Source organism: Stegostoma tigrinum, chromosome 13 (assembly GCF_030684315.1).
Source record: "Stegostoma tigrinum isolate sSteTig4 chromosome 13, sSteTig4.hap1, whole genome shotgun sequence".
In the NCBI taxonomy this organism is placed as follows: Eukaryota; Metazoa; Chordata; class Chondrichthyes; order Orectolobiformes; family Stegostomatidae; genus Stegostoma; species Stegostoma tigrinum.
Genome location: NC_081366.1, coordinates 38075621 through 38099039, shown reverse-complemented (window position 1 = coordinate 38099039; position 23419 = coordinate 38075621). Strand labels below are relative to the sequence as shown.

Genomic DNA, 23419 nt, shown 5'->3' with positions numbered 1-23419 from the left:
TAAACTACTTTTAAGTGAGTTCCCATTGACAAATTCCACCATTCACGGAATGGAACTCTTGCATATGTGGGATAATGACTATTACAAACAAGAGGAGTCTCAGCACTAATCCCTGCAGAGAACTGCTGGCCACAGATTTCCAGTCTGAAAAACACCTTTCCACCACTACTGTCTTCTATTACCAAGTCTGTATTCATAGACAGTGTCTGTTTGGATTTCCACTGGGTGCTTCAGTCTCTTCCCACAGCCCAAGGATATACAGGCTATGTAGAATAGCCATGGTAAATATGAGGATAGTTGGGGGTGGGTTGGTTTGGGTGGGATTTTTTTGGAGGGTTGGTGTAGATGCAATAGGCCAGATGGCTTCTGTGTGCGCTGTAGGGATTCTGGTTTTAATTAAGTCAGTTCTGGCTCTTTGAAACTCCAGAGGATACAGGTCTATCCTGTATATTCTTTCTTTAGGCAGTCCGCTTGTTGCAGATGTTAGTCTAGTCACTGTTTCCGATGCATTAACATCCGTATACATGGTGAGCAACGGTTGCCTACAATACATTAGATGCAGTCTGTTCTACAAAGTTTAGCTTGTCTTTCGTCTTGTGCCTTGCAGTCATGTCCATTGAAATGAGGTACTGTTGATCTTTCTAGGAAGACTGGATCTCACCTAAAGTTATGGCTAACAAACTGACCATAATATTACCCAATATACAAAGGATTTTGTGATAATTTTGGATTTGTGGCCTAGCTCAGGAATTCTTAAATATGGAGATCAAAGTTATGCTGAGCCAGGAAGTTGATAGGATTGAAGGTTCAGACCATATTTAATGTATTATTTGGCGGAAATGTCATAAGATGGTAGGAAATAAGAATAGGAGTATGACAATAGGTGCTGGAGTAGGCCATTCGGCCCTTCGAGCCAGCGCCACCATTCGTTATGATCATGGTTGATCATCCACAATCAGTATCCTGTTCCTGTCTTATCCCCATAACCCTTGATTCCACTATCTTTAAGAGCTCGATCTCTTTCTTGAAAGTATCCAGAGAGTTGGCCTCCACTGCCTTGTGGGGCAGAGCATTCCATATATCCACCACTCTCTGGGTGAAGAAGTTTTTCCTCAACTCTGTTCTAAATGGCCTACCCCTTATTTTTAAACTGTGTCCTCTGGTTCTGGACTCCCCCATCAGCGGAAACATGCTTCCTGCCTCCAGAGTGTCCAATCCCTTAATAATCTTAGACGCCTCAATCCGATCCCCCCTCGTCCTTCCAAACTCCAGTGTATACAAGCCCAGTCGCTCCAATCTTTCAGCATATGATAGTCCCGCCATTCTGGGAATTGACCTCGTGAACCTACGCTGCACTCCCTCAATAGCAAGAATGTACTTCCTCAAATTTGGAGACCAAAACTGCATACAATACTCCAGATGCAGTCTCACCAGGGCCCTGTACAGCTGCAGAAGGACCTCCTATACTCAATTCCTCTTGTTATGAAGGCCAGCTTGCTATTAGCTTTCTTCACTGCCTGCTGTACCTGCATGCTTGCTTTCATTGACTGATGTTCAAGAACACCTAGGTCTCGTTGTACTTCCTGTTTACCTAACTTGACTCCATTGAGGTAGTAATCTGCCTTCCTGTTCTTGCCACCAAAGTGTATAACTGCACATTTATCCACATTAAACTGCATCTGCCGTGCATCCATCCACTCACCCAGCCTGTCCAAGTCACCCTGTATTCTCATAACATCCTCCTCACATTTCACATTGCCACGCAACTTTGTGTCATCAGCAAATTTGCTAATATTACTTTTAATGCCTTCGTCTATATCATTAATACATATCGTAAATAGCTGCGGTCCCAGCACCGAACCTTGTGGTACCCCACTGGTCACTGCCTGCTATTCCAAAAGGGACCCGTTTATCGCTACTCTTTGCTTCCTGTCAGCCAGCCAATTTTCAGTCCAACTCAGTATTTTGTCCCCAGTACCATGTGCCCTAACTTTGTTCACCAATCTCCTATGTGGGACTTTATCAAAGGCTTTCTGAAAGTCCAGGTACACTACATCCACTGGTTCTCCCTTATCCATCCTCAAAACATTCCAAAAGATTAATCAAGCACGATTTCCCCTTTGTAAATCCATGCTGACTCTGTTACTGCTATCCAAATGAGTCATAATTTCATCTTTTATAATTGACTCCAGCATCTTCCCACCACTGACGTCAGGCTAACCGGTCTATAATTTCTTGTTTTCTCTCTCCCTCCTTTCTTGAAAAGTGGGACAACATTTGCCACCCTCCAATCTGCAGGAACTGATCCTGAATCTATAGAACCCTGGAAAATAATTACCAATGCATCCACAATTTTTAGAGCCACCTCCTTAAGTACCCTGGGATGCAGACCATCAGATCCCAGGGTCTTATTGGCCTTCAGACCCAACAGTCTATCCAACACCATTTCCTGCCTAATATAAATACCCTTCAGTTTGTTCATTACCCTAGGTCCTTCAGGCACTATTGCATCTGGGAGATTGCTTGTGTCTTCCCTAGTGAAGACAGATCCAAAATACCTATTCAACTCTTCTGCCATGTCCTTGTTCCCCATAATAAATTCACCTGTTTCTGACTTCAAGGGCCCAAGTTTAGTCTTAACCATTTTTTTCCCCCCACATACCTAAAAAAGCTCTGAACATCTATCCTCCTTTATATTTTTGGCCAGTTTTCCTTCATAGCTCATTCTTTCTCTGTGTATTGCCTTTTTAGTTATCCGTTGTTGCTGTTTAAAAGCTTCCCACTCATCTTTGCTATGTTATACTTCTCTTTTATCTTTTATGAAGTCCTTAACTTCCCTTGTCAGCCACGGCTGCCCCTACCTCCCCTTAGGATCTTTCTTTCTTCCTGTTTGGAATGAACTGATCCTGCACCTTCTGCATTATATCCAGAAATACCTACCATTGTTGTTCCACTGCCATCCCTGCTAGGGTATTGGCCTCTTGAGCCAGCTTTGCTATTCGGCAGACTTGTGGCTGATTCAGCGTTCTGCACATCCACTTTCCTTTGGATTCTCTAACTGATGAAGGATCAGTCTATCCCAACCTTGGGTATACAGAAGGAAGCTTCCCCCCCCCCCGGATGTACACACCAGTCTCTGGCAAGGAGCTCCAAAGGCATTCAGTCCTCAAGAGATTCCTTCTCATCGGTCGCAAATCAGTGCTTTTTGACTATTCTGTGAGGGGAAATGTCCTCACTGCATGTACCCTGTCAAGTGCCTTAAGAACACTGTGTTTTAATGAGAGCACCTTTTATTCTTCCAAACACACATGAGTGGAGTCCCCATTTGCTTCACTTTTACTCATAAAATAATCATACCAGTGAATCCAAGTGAACCTTCTCTGAACTGCCTCCAATGAAATGATATCTTTCCCCAAGGGGCCCAAAAATAGGTGTGTGTTTTAGATGTAGTTTCACCAACACCGTTGTACGGTTGCTTAAGACTTCTGTTTTTATTATACTCCAACTTCTTTGAAATAAAGTTTGACAACCATTAGCCTTCCGGATGACCTGCTGCTCTTGTGCACTGCTTTGTGCTTTATGTACAAGTACCCCCACTTTTGTGTTGTAGCTTTCTGTAGTTCTTAATTTTAAATAATTCTGTCCTGTTGTTCGATTTGAAAAGTAGAACAACTTAATTTTCTCCACATTATACTCCGTTTGGGAACTTTTTGGGCATTCAGTGAACCTATCAGCATCTTTTGCAACTCACCTTTCCACATACTTTTGGAAGTCCAAATACAACAGATCTGTTGGTTTCCCTGTATCTACTCTGGTTGAGACTTCATGGACAAACTCTTCTAAATTAGTCAGACACAGTTTCCCTTCTCATGAAGCCATGCTGACTCTGCTTGACTGATTTTCCAAATGTGCTGCTATTACCTCCCTAATGATTGTTTCCAGCAATTTTCCAAGAATTGATTTTGGGCTAATCAGCCTATAGTTACCTGTGTTTTGCCTCCCCTTTTGAAAAGGGGTGTCATGTTAGCAGTTTTTGATTCTGGAGAATACTGGAGGATTCAAAGGATTTTTGAAGAATTACAACAAATGCATTCACTGTCTCTAACTACTACTTTTAGGATACTAGAATACAAGCAATCAGAACCACAGAACTTGTCTGTCTTCAGCCCTGTTAGTTTGTTTAATACTAATTCTGCAATGATGATGATACTTAATTTCTCCCCCATATTCTTAAATAATAATGGAATGCTTGAAGTATTTTCCGGTGTAAAGACTGATGGAAACTGTTTATCTCCTGCCCTGTTTCCTAGACCTCCATAATTAATTCTCCCAATCCATTTTCTCAGGGGCCTAACTTTCACTTTGATCCCTCTCCTGCCTTTATACATTTAATTAAGCTCGTGGCTGTTTTCAGAATGCAGTATTTAACGTGTCACATGACAGCATAGAAGTTAATATTTCAAGAGAGCAAATTTTAGACTTTGTTTGGATATGCCAGTTAATGCTATTATGTTGATTTTCCCTTTTTACTTTTTACATTTGTACTTTTTATTTCTTTTCTAAACATAATCTCGTCTTTTTGATATTTTTTGTTTACACAGTATCTAATGTACTTCTTGTGAATGCTGTGCTCATCAAGGTGAGGAAAAATGATGCTGGGAGTTTTTGACTATTGGGAAATATCAGTCAAATTCTCTTTGTATTTGATGAAGTGCCTCACTTGCAAGTTTAAAAATAGTCAGTGCCAATGGAGAACATGGATCAAATTTGATAAGTTTTGGTTAAGTGTATGCATTTTCTGTTTGTATAATGCCTTTTTATGTAGAGCATGTTCTATAACATTCACTGGAATGTTATCAAACCAAAAAGATATAGATGCCCAAATGTTTAATGTGATGTTTACATGTTCCTGTTAAAGGAGAGGGAGGGGGAGGGTGAGAGGGAGATGCAAAGGGGATAGGGGCAAAAATTCCAATAAAGTGGGTTCCTAGTCAATCGAACAGGGTTGCTGGTGGTAGAATGATGAAGTTGGTGATTTGCATATGTTCTAAGTTGGAGGAGCACTGATTTGGAGAGTTACGGCGCTACATGGAATCACAGATATAAAATGCAAAAACATAGAACATATGAACTAGGAGCAGCGGTGGGCCATTCGAACCCACTCTGCCATTCAATAAGATCATGGCTGATCTTTTCTTGGACTCAAATCTGCTTACCCGTGTTCTCACTGTATCCCTTAATTCCTTAAAACAGGTTCTTCTGTGTACCCAGACTACAACTGTTTCAAGCTTCATTCGAGCTCTTTCCATTCTTTTTCTTAATCTACCAGTCAAGTCCATCAAACCTTTTAAATACCACAAGTCAATTTACCTCAGCCATTCCCTGAGGTAATGAGTTTCACTTTTTATTGTAACATCCTGCATCAAACAACATCGAAGGAGCAAGTCATTTGGACTTTCAAATCTCAGGCAGCCATTGTAGGCCTAGGTTAGATTTGAGATTGAGACATGAATCCAAGAATGAGGAAATTACAGTTTAAACTTGCTCAGACTATTGAAAGGATTCTGTGTCTAAATTCTGTTATGCATTATGAATGTTGATGTGGTTGGATTTTAAATGCTTTGAGTCAGAGTCATAAAGATGCACAGCATGGAAACTCATCCGTACTGACTAGATATCCTAAATTCATCTAGTCCCATTTGCCGGCATATCCTTCTAAACCATTCCTGTTCATGTGCCCATTCAAATGCCTAATTGTACCAGCTTCCTCCTCCACCTCTAACAGTTCATTCCATGTGCGCACCTCTTTGCGTGAAAAGTTGCCCCTTAGATCCCTTTTAAATCTTTCCCTTTTCACCTTAAACCTATCCCCTCTAGTTTTGGATTTCCTACACAACAGAATCTTGAGCAGATGGAGCGGGTGTGGGTGAATGACCAAGGACTGGTAGATACGAGTTTAATTTACACAGATATGAGATACTGCATTTTGGTTACGCAAATCAGGATAGGATGAATACACTTAATGGTTAGGTCTTGGGGCATGTTACCAAACAGACACATTGGGTGCAAGTTCGTAATTCGTTGTAAGTGGAGTCACAAGTAGATAGGATAATGAAAAAGGTGTTTAGTTTGCTTGCCTTGATCGGTCCGTGCACTGAGTACAGGATTTGAGGTTGTGTTGCAGCTGTACAGGGCATTAGAATACTGCATTCACTTCTGGTCTCCCTGCTACAGGAAAGATGTTGTAAAACTCAAAAGATTTTTTGAAAAATATTTATAAGGATGTTGCCAGGGTCAGAGGGTTTGAGCTTTAGGGAGAGGCTGAATAGACAGGAGCTGTTTTCCCTGGATTCTCAGAAGCTGAGTGGTGACGTTTTTACAGAGGTTTGTAAAATCATGAGGGGTATGGATAGGGTGAATAGCCAAGGTCTTTCCGCAGGCTAGCAGAGTCCAAAACTAGAGGGCATAGCTTTTAGGTCAGAGGAGTAATGCATGTATGGAATAAGCTACCACAAGAGGTGGAGGCTGGTGTAATTAGAACATTTAAAAGGCATCTGGATGGGTATATGATTAGGACGGGTTTAGAGGTATATGGGCCAAATGTTGGCAAATGAGAGTAGATTAATTTAGGGTATCTGGTTTGGAGCGAAAGGTCAGTTGCTGTACGTCTGATTCTAACTGCCCTTTTTCAAGATGTTATGGAATTGCAGTGAGCTGAAAAGGGTTAGTTGATGGGTACTTTGGGTTGACATAATATCTTCTGAGTGCAGCATACTCTCAAAGGGTGTTTCTTTTTTTTTGTTTTCCTTTTGTGCTCAGCTCTTGGAACCCTTAGTCCTTCGTCTCAGATTTGAGATATTATCAACTGAGCCAGTGCTATGGCTTAATTCTATTTTGAATACATTCTCTGAATGATCCTCACCTGGGCCTATTTTCTGAAGATGTTCAGAAACTTTTAACAGTAAATCTTATTTTTAGATATCTTGTGTCAGCAATATGATGAAACTGGTCAGTTCTGTACACATCCCTAATATCCCATTGGTCTACTTCGTGTTTGTGATGCTCTTGGCCAACTTAAATGAGAATTTTAAATTTAATGTTGTGTTGCATTTGTCATTTAAGTCAAAATTCATGAAGTTTTTTCCTTGGAACTGATGCGTTCATACAAATAGAAAATAATAATTTATTTTGTCAGATCTTAATTGACATTTACATGTGCATTTACAGCGTTCATTTTTTGCTTAAGTGCTGTTTCACTGGGTTTCTAGGCCATTACAAGTAAGTTTTGAAAAATGTTAATATTGCATGAAGTTCCAGTTTCTTCAGGGACTCCCAGAACTCTAACATTTTGTCAAGTTATGCAAAATGGAATGTGCAGGATTTGCTCCCATATCTCATGAATTTGCAGCTCTACACATGATTTCTTGTGCTTTCCCTCTTGCTTACCTTTTTTCTGTGACACATTCAACCCTCCTTCAATGACATTCAACTATGCTTTCACATATACTGAGGTTATGATGGGTGTCATGTAAATACAAGTTATTCATGCTATTGCCTCCCTTATTTTCCTGCCTGCTTGCTCACCTTGTTTTCCTGTCATTTGTTCTTTTTTCATTGTTTCCAATCTCTCTCACAAATGTGTACTTACTTTTAAGCTTTTGCTCTACCTGGGATCAGTTATCTCTTTCTAGTGTTTTTTTAATCTCTCTCTACCTCTCCCCTATACAGATGCTGTACAATGTCTGTTTTGTTACTCTTTATTGAGTGTGCATGCATTTTGAATTTATGCATGCCTTAGTTTCTGTCTTTCCCTTTGTTTCCCAGATCTTCCTTGTATGTGTTTATCCTCTTTATGCCTATCATGCTTGTTCTTTGTTTACCCCTTCGTCATTTAGACCCTTTGTCTATATTGATCTTGTTTCCGCTAACAGTCTCATTCTCATATATATACAAACCACCTCATTCATTTGTGTACGTCTAATTTTTCAGTCAAGTTCTATTTCTGTTCTGTGACCTTTGTTTAAGTGAATGCATGATGAAGTTGGAGGTAGGTTAATGACTTGGCCTCTGGCTGGCGCAGGTGGAAATGAATGCTGGAGATACTGCTACTGATTGGGGTTGATAGGATAACATTGAGTTCTATGGATCGCAGTGGTGTTATGAAAAACTCTTGGCCCATTTTGTATCTGAGCTCTTTTCATTTGGTCTCACATTCAGTTGTAGCAAATCCAAACAGCATATTTCTTAATTGTTCCATCACAGATAAATGAGTTTACACTTATAAATGAAAAATAACTCAGCTGTCCAGTAAAATGGTATTGTCAGCTCTCTAGAATTGCACCAAATTGGTGCTTTTCTTTTGAGCACTGCATTACACCTTCTCCCCTGCTGGTTGGGCCAGGTTAGGAATTTGCGAGCCATTGTTTAGTTACGAAGTAGAAGTACTTTGGAATTGTGATGTCGGTGTCTGACTGTATTGATGTCGAATTTATTTTAATATTGAAATACCTTGAAATTGAACATCACTTCTCCATTATTCTGTAGATACCTTTGTTCCAGATGCCATTAACCCCGTTCCATGTCTCAAAGTATTTGGTATGATCTGCTACAATCCCACTTGGGAGAATACTAGATCAACTGGTTGTTTGTTTGGAGATAATGTTTATCAAACTATCACTTGTAGAATGGCCCTGCCCCACACACAAGTTGGAAAATGCTCAACAAGACTCCTGAAGCATCTTTATTAGATAAACAAGAATGATCAAATATGTACACTGAAAAAAAATTCTAAATGACATAAGCTTCTACCTTAAACTATGCCAGCAGACATAACCCAGCTAAATTTTTCTTTATAATAAAATGTGAGGCTGGATGAACACAGCAGGCCAAGCAGCATCTCAGGAGCACAAAAGCTGACGTTTCGGGCCTAGACCCTTGTGTTCATCCAGCCTCACATTTTATTATCTTGGAATTCTCCAGCGTCTGCAGTTCCCATTATCTCTAAATTTTTCTTTACTGTGGTTTCACTGAGATTTTCCAGCTAGTCATACGATGGAGGGCATTTGCTTTTTATTCTGGATTTAGGTGCATAGGTCACAGCTTCCAATAGATGATATCGGTATATCCCTCCCAATATGACCACTTGGTTCAAGTATAAGGGTCATTGATAGGCAATTGCCATGATACACCAGACACACTGGCAACTTCTCTATAATTGGGTGCCTGTCTTTGCAGAGCTGTTTGACCCAAACCAATTCGCTAAAATGTGGCCTTTATCTCAAACATGGTGGTGTGGATATCTACATCCTGAAGGTCTGTCTTCTTATCACAGTTTAAAGCATTATTTGTAAGTCTACAAATTGAGTAAACAACCTCCTTAATTCAGCTTAAACTGAAACCAAAACTCAACATTTCTAATCCTTGATATAACCCATAATAGAGACAGTTGTAATAGTTTGATCACTGTCTTCTCTATGATCTATCGTGTGGTCCACCGTGGGGAACTGCCTTTAACTGATCCTGTTTTATTTTGCGACAACCAGCACAACTCCAGCAGTGTTTCTTTCTCCAGTTCTGTTCTTCTGTGCAATATGTTTGTGGGGCATAGCAAAGCATTACCATTGTCGTATTATAATTCTTGATTCTGCCCTGTGGAAACAGACACGAGGCCAAGTTAGTACAGTTATTAGAATGTGGGATGAATTTAAATAGCAACATGTACTGGGTCCCTAGAACTATGGAGTTTTTTTTTACTGTAGCCTGCCAAAAATTATGTAAGGTTATTGATTGCTTGTCACTTCTGTTTTCAGTGGCCTCTGAATAAATATACAGTTCTTTGTATATTAAATTGCATTGTAACCTTGGTTTCACCTATGTTCATACTGTATGCTATCTCTCCCTCAGTTTTGTTCAGCTTTTCTCTCTTCCCACTCCCATTTTGATCCTTAAATGATGATTCAAGTGAGAGTTTTGAGATCGCAGACAGCTACAGAAAGAACATTTAGATACCCAGCTAATAGGCTTAATATGAATCATAATTCCAGAATGCCTCCTGTTTACAATCCTCAGTGTGTTAACACTTGGTTAATTGTACATATCTTTTGTGCAGTTGTAGTCATTTATTACCTTAAATACAAATGTTTTTCTTAACCAAGTCAAATACCAACATCTTCATTTGGACTTGATGTGAACTATTCTGGATTTTTCTCAAATGCCTGTGGTACAACAATCCATTAACTGAGTTACATATTTGCAAAATTAAAGAACAGTTTGTATGTGACCTTGAAGTTCAGAATGGGTTTGCAATATGAATATGTAGTTTAATTTCAATGGGATTTGGCTGATGTGACGATCTTAAAAATGTGCGCGTGATTTTGAAACCTTAACTTCAAAATATGACCACAAGCTTGTTGGAACGGCAGTCAGAGCAGCATAAATGTTGCTGTTATATTGCTTTTTAAGAAATAAAGCTGAATTTTTGGTGCTGCATCCAAAGTAGTTGAAACACAAAAGCATTGGTATAATAGAACATAGAACATTACAGGACAGTACAGGCCCTTCGGCCCTCGATGTTGTGCCGATCTGTCATACCAATCTGAAGCCCATCTAACCTACACTATTCCATGTACGTCCATATGATTATCCAATGACGACTTAAATGTATCTAAAGTTGGCGAATCTACTACCGTTGCAGGCAAAGCGTTCCATTCCCTTACTACTCTCTGAGTAAAGAAACTACCTTTGACATCTGTCCTATATCTTTCACCCCTCAATTTAAAGCTATGCCCTTTCGTGCTCGCCGTCACCATCCTAGGAAAAAGGCTCTCCCTATCCACCCTATCTAACCCTCTGATTATTTTATATGTTTCAATTAAGTCACCTCTCAACCTTCTTCTCTCGAATGAAAACAGCGTCGAGTCCCTCAGCCTTTCCTCGTAAGACCTTCCCTCCATACCAGGCAACATCCTAGTAAATCTCCTCTACACCCTTTCCAAAGCTTCCACATTCTTCTTATAATGCGGTGACCAGAACCGTACGCAATACTCCAAGTGCAGCCGCACCAGCGTATTGTACAGCTGCAGCATAACCTCTTGGTTCCAGAACTCGATCCCTCTATTAATAAAAGCTAAAACACTGTATGCCTTCTTAACAGCCCTGTCGACCTGGGTGGCAACTTTCAAGGATCTGTGTACATGGACACCGAGATCTCTCTGCTCATCTACACTTATACTAAGAATCTTACCATTAGCCCTGTACTTTGCCATCTGGTTACTCCTACCAAAGTGCATCACCTCACACTTGTCTGCATTAAACTCCATTTTCCACCTCTCAGCCCCGCTCTGCAGCTTATCTATGTCTCTCTGCAACCTACAGCATCCTTCGTCACTATCCACAACTCTACCGACCTTCGTGTTGTCTGCAAATTTACTAACCCAACCTTCTACGCCCTCATCCAGGTCATTTATAAAAATGACAAAGAGCAGTGGACCCAACACTGACCCTTGCAGTACACACTAGTAACTGGTTTCCAGGATGAACATTTCCCATCAACTACCACCCTCTGTCTTCTTTCAGCAAGCCAACTTCCAATCCAAATTGCTATATCTCCCACAATTCCATTCCTCTGCATTTTGTACAATAGCCTATTGTGGGGAACCTTATCGAACGCCTTGCTGAAATAGCGAGTTTTGAGAAGATTTGTAGCTCAGGTAGACGTTCTGGATGTGAGTTTGCTCGCCGAGCTGGAAGGTCAGTCCCCAGACACCCCGTCACCACTCTAGGCAACAGCAGCCTCCGACGAAGCGCTGGTGTTATGTCCCGCTTTCTATTCATCTGGCTAATTGACCTTTGTGCAAGATATGTCACATGTAGAGACTTGGATGTCCCCTTTTATCAGAAGATCTTGCAGTGAAAAAAGCATGATGCATGCATTAGGTTTTTGGAGGGTACAAGGCTTTGCAGTTGTGTTATGAAAAATTCCAGCTTTAATTTTATACAAATGGAGATAGTTAAAGGGTGACCTGACGAGGATCTTAACAGTCTTGAGGGATAATGGTAACATAATGATTTTTGCTTTGGAGATAATAGTGAAGGCATTAATTTAAATTATTCCAAAGAACCAAAGGGCAGATTAGGGGAAAGTGTTCACTTTTTAAAAAAAAATAATTTTCTGCTTCGAATTTTGATGCTGTAATTTATTTTGAAACAGTGGCTTAAGAAGGTATTTTGAAAGTATAGGCAGCTAGTGACAAAATGGATTAGACTACAGATCATGGAAGGATACACCAAAGTTGACTACCTGCCCTGAAGACCTGTTTTTAAGCTATGAACTATAGTTGTTGTGTAAAGTAAATTTCAACTACAGCATGGTTGGCAGAGAGCTACATGCACAGATGTTAGTGCCAGCAATCAATAAGTCTTATCCTAGTGTGTAGGATTACCACACTGTCAATTGTCATGGTCAGGTTTATAGTATTGGCAGAAGAAATACTTTGGACACGGTGCTTTGTATCCTCAGTAAAGCAAAATTTATTTTAGTTTAATGAGAGTAAGTTAATTGTTGATCATTACAACAGTGTTAATTTTTTTTAGCTCTTAGAAATCTCAAACAGTTTCTGATATTTATGGTTGAGGATCAAACATTTATGCGTTTACTCATGGAATCACCTAAGGAATTGAAATTGCTGGTTGAACACAATCTAGTTCCTTTTAACCAAGTGCTCCCAAGCTAAGCCTTTCCATTTGGATACATTAATCTGTCTTTCTGTCTTCTGGGAAAGAATATTGTTGTATTTAATGATGGCACATAGTTTTCCCTTGGACAAAAGTCTGTATAACAAACTTATGTTTGAGATTATAACAATCTTCATAAATTAACAATTTTAGTTAAGTTTGCAGGAGGGCAGTGACGCTAAATGGGATATCTTGTCTTGTATGGAGCAGGAGTATTTCAGCGTACTGGTGTAGCCCTTTATTTCCTCCAAGAACAAAGGATGGCAAACCTTTGTTTTGCTTGCAAGGTATCTTGTACTATCTATCATCTTTTTAAATTTAGAAGTGCACCTAAAACTGTTTGTATAATACTATGGTTTCCAAACAAAATCCACAATTGTCCAACGTGTTCTGCAGTTAACATGTTATGCATGTATCTGGAACTTTGAATGCTAAAGAAGTATTGCTCTGTGTGGCACTATGTGCTTCTTTCCTTTTTCATGAACCACAGACTGTTTTAGTGACTGTCCTGTAAAGGTGCATGCAGCCTTTTCTGTGGTTAAAAGATAGCTCAGTATGGTGGGGAGGAAAAAGGGTGTGGATGATGGGAATTGGAGACTTGCAAATGTGAGAAATGCTTTGGAATCGAGGGGTTTGAGAGTTGCTGAGTTAATGGGATAAAAGAAATTCAAACCACACTCTCCATCCCAAAAAAAACATAAAGCTAATCAAATTGTTACTCAGATATTGGTCTAGCCCAGCTAACGTGGATCCTGTCCCAATGGAACAGTGCCTTTCATCCCACTCGTGGCTCCACGGTCCTTTTAGCATTTGGTCCCAAAATCCCCCACTATTCTTTCAGCCATCATTTTAACTTTTTATTTGAATGGTAATTGGTGTGTACAGTTTTAGCACTGCCCTAGAGATCATTACTTTGCAAGTTCTGTGTTTTAACTTAAGCCATGAGGGGTGAGATTTGTGGGAATTTCTTCAGCCGGGGGTGATTAATCTGTGGAACTCATTGCTGCAGAACGCTGTGGAGGCCCAGCCATTGAGTATATTTGAGCCAGGATCAAGGCAGATATGTATAGAAGGCAGGAGAAAGGTTTCTGAACCCCAGTCAGCCTTGATTGAATGGTGGACCTGACTCATTAGGCTGAATGACCTAATTCTGCTCCCATATCTTATGGTCTTATGGTATGCAGCTGTTATAGAATTACAGGTCAAGGAGCAACCAACATTGATCATCTCACATTAAAAAATGACATTTATGAATTAGAAAGGAGCAGAAAATCAGGAATAGCCATGATTGGAACATTGACACCAAGACAGCAAAGACAGGTAAGCAAGAAAGCATATTTTTAGGTTTAGCATCTGCAGCATCATAGGAAATACACAAATCTAAATGTTTTTTTCCCCTCTAATGGCAGACAAATTAGTATGCCTTCTCTTTCTTGCTGTGATAAAGGGTCCATGAACACCAGCCTTGGGTACCTCAGCAGCATATGAAATTAAAAGTTTCAGCAAGCTTTTTGATTATAGGTACTCTTATAGCTGAGCCTTGTCCTGTTCTCAACAGATGTTGAAATTCACGTTTTCCAGCTGGAATTACTGGATAACAACCAGGAATGGGAATCCTGGATGAATTTTCTCGTTCCTGCCCTGTTGAGGCCAAATGTAGTATTCTTACTGCAGCCTCAGTTGAGATCAGCGAACTCATACATCCAGAGAATGCACGTTAAGGTTTGTAAAAGCAGTGCTTTTACTTAGGATATTGTGGTGGGGCAGTGGCCGTATCCATTTTGGTATTGTTGGTGTGGAAACCAACAATACATAAGCATCATATTGTCTTGGTTTTACCCTATTGTGCGCATGTTGAATTTGTGTTTGTTAATAGGGTGAAAATAATTGTCAGAAATGATTACTGAAGACATGTTAATTGAAATTGAGAGCTGGAGATCGCAAGATCTGCAGATGCTGGAGTCAGACAATGCAGTGTGGAGCTGGAGGAACACAGGCCAGGCAGCATCAGAGGAACTGTAAAGTTGACATTTCAGGTTGGGACCAGCCTTTAGAAATGGGAGGAGAGGACAACTTCAAGGGCATCCTTGGAAGAGTCTTCTCAGTGGGATTATAAATCACTGAGGTTATAATTGACTTCTAAAGAAGGGTCCTGACCCGACATGTCAACTTTCCTGCTTCTCTGATGCAGGCTGATTTGCTGTGTTTCTCCAGCTCCACGCTGTATTCAAGAGTTGGCTGGATGTAATGGTTAACATACCTTTTTCATTTAAGAGCAGTCTGTACTCTTCTGTTTGAAGAAATTACATCCAGATTCTTCACTGTCCTGGTCACAGTATAAACCAATGGAAAAGCATCTTTGTAATTCTCCTTGTCTCATTGCCCTTGCTTTCAACAGCCCGAATATGATTTAGTACATTGGTTTTATTTGCTAGCCTTTAATCTTTGTTTTTTAGTAATTTGGTATGGCCCTATACACAGCTATTATGTATTCACTTGGAACTGAATAAAATGGTTCATTACTGAATTTCATTTAAAATAGTGATACTTTATAAGCAGTAAGTGACTGGCAAACAGATGGTTGTCATATAGCATCCTGCCTCTTCTCCTGTGCAAGTTTACAGTTCAAAGAAGTGAAGACACTGAAAAGAGCAGTCATCACAAACTATTCTTGCCAGTGATAAATGCAAAGTACATTTCAAACTTTAAATTATATTTCATGAAGTGTATAGAACAGCAAGGTGCAGTAATTTTTAAAGCAAAGGCATTGTGTTGAATTGAGTTTCTATCCCAATATTGTCTAAAATGTTTTGTAAGTGCCATAATTATAAATGCAATATATGAATTGTATACTACTTGTACAATATATCATGCAATCTCATATTCACTCAATTTTGATCCATAACATCTAGAATTCTGTGTGTACAGTTTGTAACCTACTTTTGTTTTTAATTGCCATTTTCAGTCTTAATTTCCTGCGAACATGTCTTCTTCTGTCAGGCAAATTCATTGTTGAAAGAACGAAATGCTACCTTGCAACTTTAACCTAGAATTGTAATTTTTTTTCAGGTTGAATCATTTATATTGGACCAGGAAGATCTGGATAACCCAATGCTCAAAACGGCTTCTGAATTGCTGTTATCAAGTGCTGCAGATGGTACAGACCTACGAACGGTGGACCCAGAAACACAAGCTAGATTAGAAGCCTTGCTTGAAGCAGCAGGTATTCTTGATAGTGTGATTGTAATTTATCACCACCTTTTCACAGAAATTTCTGTTTCATTGTGGATTTTCAAAATTCACTTATATGTATAACTTCCCCAGTCATATTTTTGGGTGGCTAACTGGCTATTAACTGATGGATAGGTGAATCTCTGTCCTTTTTAATAGTACAGCATGTTTCTGTGATGTGTGTACAATGTAATTCTTCATAAGTTGCAACATGTTGATGTGGCATTGTGGATATTGTTTTCTCATGGGCAACAACAAATTGTTGTGCGCATCAGAATAAAACAATATTATTTTATTTGGCACATTTGCAGCATTACATCTTGTTAAAGTAATGTAGTTTGATCTCTTGGGCAAGCTGTCTTCCTTCTGTAAATGTTTCATTTGTCTCGAACATTTAGATTATTGACTTTGTTTTACAGTATTTGCCCCTTTTGGTGAAGTGTATGTGTCTATTTGATTGCATCTGAAAGTTGTGATAGTCCAACCATTTCCCTTCATTTGTGTTCCTTATTGTCATAGAGGTCATGAGGTTTTAAGTCATATAACAACCATTAATTTGTTGCTGGCTCTGTTTTTAGTGAAACTGCTTCTGGCCAATGTTTTGGAACTAGCTTTTTTGACCAAATAAAAATAGCTGCACAAGAAATGTTACTGCCTGTTGGGTAATGAACCCATCAAGTAAGATCAGTATATTCTAGTTCCCCCAAAATTTCGAATTATAATATGCTTAGAACACAGGAAATCATTTGGCTTGTTGTCCCAATGCTCACTCTCTGCAAGTGAAATTCAAATAATGAATTGAATAGATGAATTTCTAAAACAATGATTTCAACTTTCAGCAATCCCATGGAGTAACAATAGGAATTTGCTGAATTAACAAAAACTAATCCTTTGCTGCAATTTTAAAATCACACCCAAAGCACTACATTAATCTAGAAATGGGAGCAGAAATGGTGATTTGGCCCTTCAGACCACCTCCACAGTTTAAGACATGGCTGATATACCTCAACTTTTGTTTACCCAATCCTGTTCACCTTCTTTTCCCACTAACAAGCAGCTCACAGACTTTGGAGTTCGTTGATTTTGGTGATTATCAATTGTCTTTGTGGTTCACCTGCCACCAGCCCACTCGGATAAAATATTGTTGTCCTTATGCCCTTGCCCTAAACACTCTGTTGCCTCTACTTTTTTCTCCCCTATCTCCTGTCATGGTCTCTCCAAGCTCATCTTATCCATGTGACTCATCTGTTGACTGCTGATCGCCTTACTCCCCATGGCGCCTTGTGAGCTTGTATTATAATCAGTTCTTTCTCCTTGAATGTTGTTCCCCCTCTCCTTTTTATGTTTAAATCTATCTTCTTTATCCCTCCCACTGTCATTGTAAATTACTGTATTCTCTCCAGCCTCCTTCAAAGTCCGTGACGGTGTTGTTGCCCCTTAAATCTGTTCCCATCTTTTCCTGGACCTCCATGTTTGAATCCTTTTGTAGGTTTTCCCCAGTTGCAGTTATGAAACACCTTTGGTCAAAGTTAGACGTGACAGCGAAATTTTCCCTTGGTTTTCTCAACATGGTTGCCCCTATAGTGCTCCTTTAGTGCCACTCCACTTTTATCCAGCTAGGTGGGATTGCTTTCACTAGGTTCTATCCTTACCTATCTGATTTGTTGACAAAATCACTTACAAAGTGTTCTCCCCCTACTTCTACACTGATGCCACTTATATCCCTGACATTTTATCTTTGGTCCCCTCCTATTTCCTATCTACATACTGTCCCTTGGACCTGTCATTTGAAGATGTACTGTTAGTATTTAAATTTATGACAACTTGTAGTTCTGTTTCATGGTCTCCAACACCATCTCTTCTGACTCCTCCACTGTTGCTAAATTACTTTGCTGATAATCTAATGTTTCATGTAGTGTGGACAGAAATTTCTTCTGAAACGCTTTTGTAAATGTCTTGCAGCAAGTTCAGTTACCGCATCAAACTTTAATTGCTGACATATTAGCTCTTGGTCTTCACTGTAAAATTTAACTTTGTTTTCCCAATTCTTCCATATCCTTTCTCGTCCTGCCTTTGTCATCTCCTCCAGCCCCAAAGCCCTTAGATATCTGCACTTGCTTTGTTTTAATTGATTTGCCATGTGTGAGCCTATCCTGCAGTTGATTAAATTTCAAGCATTAGAATCTTTTCCTGTGCTTGGCTTTTTCACTGAGTTTGTCTCATAAGATGCTCTTTAAAATACTGCCGTGAGTAGAAAACCTCTTATGCCCTGGATTTTTAACTTAATTTATATTGCTTGACTACTTGCCATTGGCTTATCCACCATTATCTTTTAAAAAATTTTTATTCTTAAATCTCCTCTACCAAATTGTCCTTCAAGCCTGTGATCAGAGTCAATGCTCTGGTTTTGGACAGGTTGAATTTGTGAATGGAATAAGATCCAAACTCTCAAATTCTAAGGGGTGTTGGTGGTAGTGATCTTGTCACTAGACTAGTAATCCAGAAACCAAGATTGTGGGGAGCTGTGTTTGAATCTGAGCATAACACATTGAGAAATGTGTGAAAAATTTGGAATTAAAAAGCTAACCTAATTGTCACAAAACCCACCTCATTCACAGAGTCCTTTTTAGGGAATAAAATCTGCCAGACAGCTTCAGAAATTTGTTTGAATGGCTTGACAAGTCACTCAGTTGTATTGCAATTTCTTACTCCAATCTCAAGGAAGAAATGAAACTGGATGGAACACCGGGCACCAGAAACGACTGTTCAGTCTTGACAACCCTGGGAGTTTTTGCCACAGCTAAGAGATCTGTGCCATAAACTAGTCAGGCCTTGTCTTGAGAATTTTCAACCTTAACTTGAGACCCTACGAAGTTTCATGGCATTAGGACAAACATTGTCAAGAATCCTCCTATGATTGCCCCATACTCTTGACTAATGAATTAATATTATGTTGAGTACCACTTGGAAGAAGCACTGTGCATTTCAAGGGCACAGAATATATATAGGTAGGGGACTTCAGTGTATTGCTGAGTGGCTTAGCAAGGCCATCATTGATTGAATCATACAATGGATAGCAAAGGAACCAAGAGGGGAAAATTACTTCATTTTGTCTTCACCAATCTATCTGTCACAAATGCATCTGTCCAAGACAGAATTGGTAGGAGTGATCACTGCACAGGATAATCCGTATGGGACAAAACTTCACTTTTCCCTCCTTTTTTAAAATTGTTTCTCCCTGCAATATACATCAGTCAGCTAATGCAAACTGCCTTCCCACTGCTTGATTTCTTTCTGAAATTGAATCATGGCTTGTTTTTATTTTGCTTCTGGTATTACTTAGGCCTTTCAAAATAATTCAAGGGTGATATCAAATGGAAAAATGCTTGTACGGCTTTCATATGGCACAAAGTTTGAAGGGATGGTATTCCTTTTGGGGTCTCTTCAAGGAGGGACATATGTCTGGGATTGTTTAGTTGTTGAGTTTAGTTGCTCGGCCTTGATATTAGGGAATGGAATTTTCTGGTTTATTACACTGGAATGGATTTTGTCTGTGCTGATGTCCAATATGACACTGGAACACATGATGAGTTTTATTCAAGGCCTTATTTTAATGTACTGTGTTACAGCAAGGAAGGCAAAAAACAGTGGCTGATTTGGACTTGGTTTCACATGAACATTAGAGGTGGTAGTCTTAATCTAGAGGCCTTTAAGATTGAGTTACACCCTTCTAGGGCATTATTTTCATCAGGTGCAAATGCTAATGACTTGACCTTCACAAAATGACCAAATCAACTAAAAGGGAACGTATGACTTTGGTCTTCCCTTCTTCCTGATGTGTTTAAAAATATTATCTTATGTTTTAAATTAATGAAGCAAAAGCAGCAAGGGTGACTTTTTACATTCGCAATTTTGACAGAATCACGTTTTAATGAGGGATGAAACATTATATGGTGTGGACCCACCACCCCTGTAGTGAACATATTTTTTAAAAAAGTTAGTATCGATCTTAAAGGTGTTTTTTAAATGCAAAGATGGGTGGTACGTCTGAAGATTAAATGAAATGTTTTTACTTTTTAAGAATTGTTTTTGAGAGAAAATTGAGTGTGACAAAGCTAGCTAGGATTATGTGAACATTATAATAGTTTCTACAAAAGAGTTATTAAAGTGAGTATTGGACTTTCAGCAAGTGAAATGGCACATGGTGGATAGATTAGGTTTGTGTCGGCTGGAGTTGAGAGGTGCCAGTGGTGACTTTCAACTCTATCTTGACAGGATGTCTATGGAAATGATATTTTCTCTTATTGGATAAACTAGAATTTGAGGTTACCATTTCAAAATAATGGATCTTCTGTTTAAGCCAGGAATGTTTCCCTTTTTCCTCAGTGGGTCAGGCTTGCTTAACACTTCTTCAAAAAATGATGGCAGCAATGCCTTTGAATGCTTGTAAGGTAAAGGGGTACAGGCTCATCAGGTCGTTGTGAATGTATAGGAATCAGATCAGTGAAGAATCGCAGAGCAGACTCAAGGGACTAAGTTGCCTATTACTTCCAATTTGTATTGTTCAGGTATGGTCTTGTCTCGCGTGCTGCCTCGCTCTGCTTGCAGTTGTCATCTTCTGAATTTTAGCCCAGGTTCCCCTCGGTTCAATTCCATGTTAGAATTCGTCCATTTGGAGTTCCTCCACTGCTCTGAAATGGTCCTTAGTAAAGTTAGAAATGGCATTCTCTGTTGCTGTGATATATGATCCCTCCCCGTGCTTCTGAAACCCTCTAGTTCTGGATGATAACTTCCTCCTTTCACCCCCTCTGAAGCTAGTTGGCCGTGCCCTTGCCTAGTTATGGTTTTTTTTAAGTTAACCTCATTAGTTCCATTATCATGTTGCATTTCCTTTAGCGATTACAACACTTGAAGTAAGAATTCTCGTTATTTTCCCAAAGACTGCAACTGCAAGATTTAGCATACAAGATTCAAACACTAACGAAGAAATGCTGTCTTGGATTCTGAATTATACATTGACTGTCTTTTTTAAAACTAGATATTACACTCTACTTTAAAACCAAAATCCTTAACCAAACCTGCTAATCCTTGCCCTCTCTCCCTCAGAATTGCTCCTGATTTCTTAGATTTACCTGTGCACCAGCTCATTTTCTGCAAAATTTACTCAAGCCTTTGGATCATTAATCCAGAGGTAACAGTGCTTTCCTGGCTGCTCCTGATTATCTTCATTAACTTGGATGGCAGTGTTTCAATTGGGCTGATATCCAACTTGCACCAACTTTAAATCACTTATCAACATTGTACTAATTGGTCCTGCATTTTAGTTCAATTTCAAATTCTCATCCTGTTCTTGAAAGCCTTCACAGTTTATCCTTCCCTATGTGTAACTTTCTCCTGTCCAAAATCCAAATTCTGTTAGATACTGATCTTGTGAAGCACAAATTTGCTATATTTTGGGTGAGTCGGCTTGCCACATGTCTTCCAAAATCCTTCAACTATGTACAGGACATAGATCAGGAATATAATGCAATATTTTGCTTAATTTTTTGGTGCAACAGCAGCAACACTCGAGGAACCTCAAGACCGTGCATGTCAAAGTAGATTGACAGCCCGTACTCAATTTAAGTGCCCCCCCCCGCAGCAACAGAGGTAATCCACAGGATGTATTGCGCCAGTTTGCCACAATTTCTAGACGTAAAGCTTTCAATATTGCAACTTTGACAATCTTGAAGACTAAAGGGCAACACCACTTGTCTTCAATTTCCTGCAGCATTTCACACATTAATCTGACTTTGATATTTATCACAATCTTCTGTTGCCTGGAATTCGCTGCCTGGTTCTGGGGCTCTACCTTCATCGCATGAACTACAGCAAGAAGATGCACAACTACCTTCTCAGGATACTGTCTGTGCTAACATTGTACCTTCAGCATTTCTTAAAATTCCCCCTCAATTGTCTTTTTTTTTATTTTGTTCAAAATTGTCATTATCATTATTCCCCTGACCTCTGTATGGTTAGATTATTGTATTGTCTGATCCCTGTTAGAATCATCATGAGCATCTTAAAGGCAATGTGTTCAGTCATTTTGACTCCTGCGCAGCCGTCCACCTGTGTAGCTAAGAAGGAGCATTGTTTACCAACCGGTGTAGATTTGTGTGCAGTTGGCAACCCATGTCTTGATAGTCCCAGTCTTATTGTAGACTAGCATAGGCTAAACATCATAACTTGGCAAATATCTAATTGTTGCCACTGAGAAGAACCGGTGTTGCAATTTGGCACATGTTTCCACATTCAACAACTCTATACTAATGGAAAATTAGGATTGTGGTATAGTTCCTGTTTTCTTTACATACACTGTTTACATTGCCATTATTAATAAATGTATTTTCACTATTTTCCTGAAAATTGGTTTTCTAAATGGAAAACTGTTATTAAAATTATTTTCAGTTTGATTATTGAAAAGAAACTGAAAATGTAGTTCTGCATGGCTTTAACCCAACTTTTTGCAGCTTTCATCAATTTTGTTTGTACATAACATTGCAAGTAACACGTGAAAAGTGGCTCATTGATTTTGCACATCAATCTGCTGAAACATATTGCTCTCCTGGAGCAGGATTTCTATGTCCAGTTATCCCATATTTTCATACTTACTGTGTCTTTCTCTCTGCTACAGTTTGTAAGAAAATAAGAGAGAATTACATTTACTCAAGCTTTTGTGTAATACCATTTCACTAAGACTCAACCTTCTTGTCTTAGAAAGCCCAGTTGGGTTTTCAGTCTTGTTTAAGATGAATGGGCTTAGGCAGAAAAATAACCATACTAAGCCACTTGAGACTTTACTGTACAATTTTTGGCTTTTTAAGGAAAAATTAAGTGGACCAACTTAATGTTGCGATAATCGTGATGCCTAATTTTCTAATTAGGATTTTAATGGAGAATAATAACTTGTCTGTTTTTTTTCGTCATGAAGGCAAACTAGCTACTTTTCGACAATTAGTTAAAGTTTCATATCGAACATTTGAAGTATTTTGTTGTTAGAAACAGGAGACAACCTAGTTGTCCAATGAAGTTGCATGTTTTTAATCTTGCTGTGTGTCTGGGAGTTGTTGTAAATCTTTGGCAGGAACAAATTGAAATTACAAAAATGGAATGTTGCACAAAAGAAGCTTATTGATTAATGTGTATTTTCCTAAAAGTTCTTATCCTTGTACCGAGTAAGCAGGCAGTAGATCTGGTATAAATGGTTGAATTGGGCTTTGTAATGTTTTGGACGATGGAATATTTCTTATACATTTTTGGCCCTTTCAGTTGTTTAAAAAGAACCTGACAGTGGAGGGGTTGTCTAGATCTTTGGAAAAATTGGAACTGTGCAGAGGGTTAAGCTTAATGTGCTGAGACTTCTATGTTTTAAAAAAAAATTGTATTGCATGTCACTTACAATGGCTTATATATATTG

The 23419-nt window shown here is 39.2% G+C and overlaps 1 protein-coding gene across 13 annotated transcripts in view; it reads left to right on the top strand.

The window, feature by feature from the left end:
- Nucleotides 1-23419, top strand: part of ankhd1 (ankyrin repeat and KH domain containing 1) — a 152622-nt gene that overhangs the window by 24585 nt on the left and 104618 nt on the right. For all 13 annotated transcript variants that reach the window (XM_048543073.1, XM_048543068.1, XM_048543074.1 and 10 more), the window contains exon 2: nt 15802-15955. In XM_048543073.1, the coding sequence (XP_048399030.1) occupies nt 15802-15955 (154 nt within the window). The remainder of the gene's footprint in view (nt 1-15801; nt 15956-23419) is intronic.